Genomic DNA, 6,030 nt, shown 5'->3' with positions numbered 1-6,030 from the left:
AGCCAAACTTGCAGATTTATTTGGAAAATAAAAACATTCCTTTAGTTCCATTTTTGGTTCTAGTCTTTGCATCTTGTTTGTATTTTCAGGGTTGGAACAAGAGTTAAGATTCTTTACTTAACGGTTCGAATACAACAATGGAAAAATATCCGATTATAATATGAAATCTCTGCATAAAAAATGTTTACATTATTTAAAAAAAAATACAAAACATACTTAATTTATTATTACTTTGCTATTAGCATTTTAATAGCTGGTTGTGAAGGACATCTATTGTTGGGCAGTATCATTTATAACAGTATATCTTATTTCATAGGCTGAGAGACATTTCTCTACTTGATGAGATAAGGAAAGCTAAAAGAACATAAACGAATAAGATAGAACATAAGTACAGCAAAGGTAATCTGCCAGAAGCAAGAAGAGTGATAGAATCTCTGTCCTCTTCCATCCAGGGAACCGGTGACAGGGACAAGAAACCTGTTAGAATGGAGGGCATCAATGTTAATGACCTTAATGACTCATATTTATCACTTTGATAAATATGACTTTTCTGAAAATATCCCACTTCATGGAGAATCTCTTTCTCCTGACTGTGATCCTGTCATTAGTTACAAGTGTGTTGTGGGTCACTTTTCACTCTGCGAGCCTACTCCCCAAACCAGTTTCCCCTGGTGGGATTCATACAGTTGTTTTGATTTAATATGAACTGATATGACATTTCCAGAGGATGATTTGAAGCTGTGCTATTTCCAGAACTTTGTTGTGTTCACAAATTTTCCAGTCACTCACCTGAAAATGTTTAATTTAATATAATTTTATTTTATTTTTTGATGTTACACTCCTAAACAGTGGTCATTTTATTAGGTACACCTTTGCATTTTATTGCAACCCAGTATAATAGTTCTTCCACACATTTACTAAATTTAGTATGTTGACTTCTTGGTGACTCTGTAACATATGTCCAGATTTCATTATCTTTTTGAGGTTATAGTCACAGGTGGGGTTGTACTAGAATATGTACTATGTACTGGACCTATTTACATACATGAGGGGAGCAGAAAATTAAAACTACCTCTCAAACACCATTACTGTTAAAGCATATCAGTTAAAACAGTTACATGACTGCTTGTATTCTGAATTGGCTGATCATAATGATAAGCTCACCTAATTATTACAATTCCCTATAGCCCTACAGGGCCTTTAAACATCTTTCAGCTCATTTCTTTGCATTTACACCCTATGTTTTTATAAATTTTGCTCACCTTGTTTTTGGTTATGGGAGACAGTTGCCTTCAGTGAAAACAACTGACTGTATGCTATCTGCAAAGCCCCATTCAGCAGATACACAAAATTACCAGTTAGCTGGAATAGTAGTGCAAAGAGTCTTGGCAGCTCAACAGTCAGATATTGTTTTTCTGGACTTGGGGGAGACCCAAACAGAACAAAAAGGAGAGTGAATGTTAGACTTAACTAAATGTATTAGGTGGACAGAAAGATAACTCCAAATGAATGCGAGTGTTGTTCCATGTCTGCTGGTTGTGTAAACAAGCACCATGTTAGCAATATCAGTTTAATAAGCTAAGTCAGTGTCTGTTTCCCCCAAAGTGGCAAAATATCAATTATTGCTTCAGTGGTTATTATTGGCCAAAAAGTACTAACTAACTGTATTAATTAAACATTTCAATTACTAATTAAACTACCATTAACAAATTGCCACACTGTGAAACTGGAGCCTTTGGGCCCCTTGAGGGTCCTGGGCCTCAAACCAGCTACCCACCACTTTTCCCAGCTGATAATCAAGCCCCACATCAAGCACATACATTTACATATCTGGTATTTTCAAATAATCCATGCTTCAAATCATTTAACACCTCTCTGTCTTTCATTTCTGTCTCTCTCCTATTTCATCTGCTCAGCCAGCACGGAGTCCTTCACTCCAGCGGCCAGCACAGCAAAGAGGAAGGAGGGGAACAGGGAGCGGAGGTAGAGGGCCACCCTGGGGATTGGGTGGGCCAGCACAACCTCCTTCCTCTTCCTGTTCACCGTTTCCATAATCTCATTAGCCAGGACTGATGGGCGCACGCCATGGGTCAGCTGGCTGGCGATATCTGTGGAAGAACAGATCTATTTATATATGAACTGGCAAAAATGGATATTACGGCTATTTAAATGGCGTTGAACTATTTCCTCCACTCATAAGCAAACATCCCTTCACCAAATAAGAAACAGTCACACCTCCTTTCATTTCTCAAACCCTACCAGTTCTTTTACTCACATGCAGCCAGGATGCCTGGTTTAGGGATTTGCTCCTCAGCTGGTGGCAGTTCAGAGACATTGATGAAGGTATGACTGATTGTGCTGACAACTATCCCATACTCCTCCACTTCAGTCCGCAGGCAGTCGAAGAAGGCCTGTACCGCATGCTTAGATGCAGCATCTAAAAGGTGCAGTAACACATGCGTTGTCATTTTTGTGCACAAACACATGACTTGCCCATAAAGATGTCTCATTCAGTGCATTGGAGAATACACACTTCATCTAATTGTATTCTGCCATGTCTCGGTTACACCATACTGTGAGAACAGAACTACGTGTTTGAAACCTCAGGAGGTTGTTAGTATTTAATTTAAAGTATAAGTACTGAAGGCAACAGTAAGCATCATTATTACATCATTTTTTATCTTATGATAAAACACATTTTTCATCTTATCTAGTAATATCTGTTATGCAGATAGTTTGGTTTTATTTGTCCAAGTTTTGAGATATCCACCAGTTTTTTCATTTTTGTCGTTTGGGTGAACCAGCCCTTTTAACCTGGTTGAAAAAATTTACACGTTTGTTTCCAACTCACATGAACTTCTGAATGGAATAGCCAGCTTGCCCTGGATGCTGTTGACCAACACAATGTGTCCTGATCTTCTGGAGATCATTGTTGGAAGAACACCTGCCACATTATTTGGACATGTTATCATATAGATGAAAAAGAGACCAGTACAAACAGTAAAGGAAGTCTGTGTGGTGGTGATATTATAAGAAATGTCCAGCCCACCTTTGGCCAGAGTGCTGGGCCCAAAGTAGTTGATGTCCATGATGTTTCTGTCCAACTCCAGAGAGATATTTTGCACCGGGGCCTTCAGCTTCATGCTGCTGTTACAGATCAGCACATCCACACAGCCATAGCACTCCAACACCTCAGACATCGCATCCTCCATGCTGTCGATATCACTGAAGTCCATGATCACCAGCTTTGGGGCAAATGTCTAGGGAGACACCAAATTGTATTTTACTATGTGTGGACAACATGTAGAGTTTATCAAACAGAATTTTGACTGGTACAGCAATGTAGTGTTGCCACCCGGTCAAAAAAGGTTTTTGTAAAGTTTTTACTGTATATATTTTTACATTAGGCTATAATTATGTGCTTAAAATATAAGACTGATAAGTGAGGAGCTGTTTATCATAAATATGCTTTTGTCCAGATAAAAAACATTATGTAAAAGTAATTTGCTTTCTTAAGAGTTAAGTACCCAGGGTCCATTATCAGCATATTTTATGGATTTGTTTACATTTTGACACAGCTTTGAAATTATGACTTTAAAGACATTTTCACCAATTTGAAATAAAACTTTCATTGCCACTTTCTTAGGCATTTGCACCTTTTGTCAATATAACAACATATCAGAATTCCTTTTTAGAAAATATTTTACCAGTATAACACCTCATCGTGCAAAATAGTTTCTTGTTTGGGGATGCCATGATGGTCTATATGGTTTAAAGTGCTAACCATGAACTACTCTGCTTCTGATTCTCTAGCTGGGGATTTATGTCGTATATCATTCCGCATCTCTGCCCCATCTATAATAAAAGGCATGAAAAGTCTGGTCACAATATATAAAATGAGGTTTCTTATCTTGATGAAATATGTTGGTATTGTGGAATGACTTTAAAGTTTCTTGGATGAACAAGATCTAGTGATGTGTTTTTATGACCAGACGGATTTACTGAAACTCATCTGTGTGTAGTAATAATAAGAAACATATGTCATTATAATTTGAATATATAATTTGATATTACGCTGCGGTAGCAACAAAGGCTGTGACCTCCAGCCAATGATAAGCCCAAGGAAAAGAACGTCAATGGGAAACAGAAATGATTTTAATCTGTGTCACTGACAGCTTAACATAGGCAACTGTGACTCCATATCTTTGCTAGCTGGATGATATCTGTATAGGCATATATGTTTTGGCCAGTCTATGGAAGATTCATGGAAGACAGTGTGCTATCAGAGAGGATATCCTGGTATTGTGTTGCTCAGAGGTGGAAGTGGTGATCTGAGAAATGGGATTATGATTAAAACAAGGTCAGAACCTGCTAGTCTCTTACTTAAACTTCAAACCAAACATGTCAGGTCAGTGTCATGTTAATTCCTGGTGGCTGCTGGAGGAATTTTGTGGAAAGATGAGAGCTTTGGTGTCTGATAAGAACTGTTACTGTACTGCTAAAGTTTCCAGTGTTTATTAGTAGACATGAGATAGTGTTTGCTGGAGCAGCCTTAGAGTCAAAGATTTGTTTTTCAGATGGGTGGTTTGCTTTGACTCAGCACTGCAAACAAGAGTAAAGGTATTAGATTGGAAGGCCTTATTCAGAGGCATTATGATGAAATTATTTCTGACATGCATCATTTTTATTTATTTCTTCACCTCTCTGGGGTCAGCCTCATTGGTCAGAGAGTCATATAGTGACTCAAGCTTATCCCAGGTCGTCCCACACAGAATCAGCCTGGCACCGCCCTTATGGAAGAGATGAGCACATTCTGACCAACACAGAGAAAAAATATTATCTACAGTAACGGTGTGATTTTATTAAAATAATCTGTGAACATTTTGGGAAGTATGCTGATTTGCTTTTTGCTGAGATTAAAAGATCAATATCACTCTTGAGTGTGTACGTTAAATAGGAAGCTATAGACATCATATTATTACATTAGCTCCCTGTAAGGCTATGTTTTTACAGACTGATTTTTCAGTGAATATTTGCAAAGCTGATTCTCAAACAGCTAGCCTGGCTCTGTCCAAAGTTTTAAAAGTCAGGCAGTGCCTCTAGATCTCGCTAATTAACTGGTTATGTATTAATTAGTAGCTGTCTGTCTTCTCATATATAATAATGGTCACAAGGCACAAATTTAAGATCTGAATCACAATTTCTGTAGCCCCCAGGGTTTATACATGTGGTGAAATTTCACGGAATCTGTTTCTGAGACATTCTGCTAATATACAAACCTGTATGGCTATGCATGTAAGGTTAAATATTAAGAACACAAGATGAATCATTTACCAGTTCCCACCCCGGACACAGCATCTGTGATCACCACCACTTTGTTTCGCACTAAGGACCTGGACATGAAGTGTATGACCTCATTGTAGACGTAGTACACCCCTGCTGTCACAATTATCAACAGGGGCAACACCACCACAAAGGGCAGGGACATGTTCTGTGCAGGAGAAAGCAGAGAGTCAGTGTGGGGAACAGCTACAAACCTGCTGATCTAAATTATAGTGGTCCTGTAGTGTGTGCTGACAGGACAGCTCAGATTAGGCTTTAGGTCTCATAGGGTGTGGCTTATCTGTGGCGTGACAGTATCAATAACTACATCAAATTTAAAAGGAATGCACATCTCAGTTATCAGACAGCTGAAAATCAGTCCTGTAATTAGAACTCCTCATTGTGCAAGGTACTGATTGAATCAACCATTTTGAGGTGATGAATTTTATCAGCATTCACCTTATCAGTGTATAACAGAAAACAACAAGAGTCCCTACTGTTGTATAAATTTAGAGGATATCAGCATTATGCATCAGAGGTAATCATGTCTGTGAGCACCATGCCTGAATGTTTTTCTACAGTAGCAAGAACATAAAACATCTGTCTGTATCATGTGTCTCTTCTTGGCGGGAGGAGTGAAAATGTAGGTCAACTTTCAACTTATGAAGCACAAGTTTTATAAAGTAGAAGTTTGATATTTTGGGAAAT

The 6,030-nt window shown here is 38.3% G+C and overlaps 1 protein-coding gene across 1 annotated transcript; it reads right to left on the bottom strand.

The window, feature by feature from the left end:
* Positions 1-1,882: 1,882 nt before the first annotated feature.
* dhrs7cb (dehydrogenase/reductase (SDR family) member 7Cb) lies at positions 1,883-5,488 on the bottom strand. Its single transcript, XM_020587019.1, has 6 exons — positions 5,335-5,488; positions 4,701-4,813; positions 3,050-3,260; positions 2,852-2,944; positions 2,276-2,437; positions 1,883-2,108 (listed from the first exon to the last, which is right to left on the bottom strand). The coding sequence occupies exons 1-6, from the start codon at positions 5,486-5,488 to the stop codon at positions 1,900-1,902; spliced, it is 942 nt and encodes a 313-aa protein (XP_020442675.1). The 3' UTR covers positions 1,883-1,899.
* Positions 5,489-6,030: the final 542 nt, after the last annotated feature.

This window comes from Monopterus albus, unplaced genomic scaffold (assembly GCF_001952655.1).
Source record: "Monopterus albus unplaced genomic scaffold, M_albus_1.0 scaffold434.1, whole genome shotgun sequence".
NCBI classification, from domain to species: Eukaryota; Metazoa; Chordata; class Actinopteri; order Synbranchiformes; family Synbranchidae; genus Monopterus; species Monopterus albus.
This window is presented reverse-complemented; position numbering and strand designations above follow the sequence as displayed.

What these genes read in the sequence shown, in the direction of transcription:
- dhrs7cb (XM_020587019.1), bottom strand. Translation starts at nt 5,488, where the DNA reads ATGTCCCTGCCCTTTGTGGTGGTGTTGCCCCTGTTGATAATTGTGACA. An exon ending in TGTGTCCGGGGTGGGAACTG is followed by an intron (nt 4,814 to 5,334) that starts GTAAATGATTCA and finishes TGTGTTGGTCAG; the next exon opens with AATGTGCTCATCTCTTCCAT. An exon ending in TATTCCATTCAGAAGTTCAT is followed by an intron (nt 2,438 to 2,851) that starts GTGAGTTGGAAA and finishes TGCACCTTTTAG; the next exon opens with ATGCTGCATCTAAGCATGCG.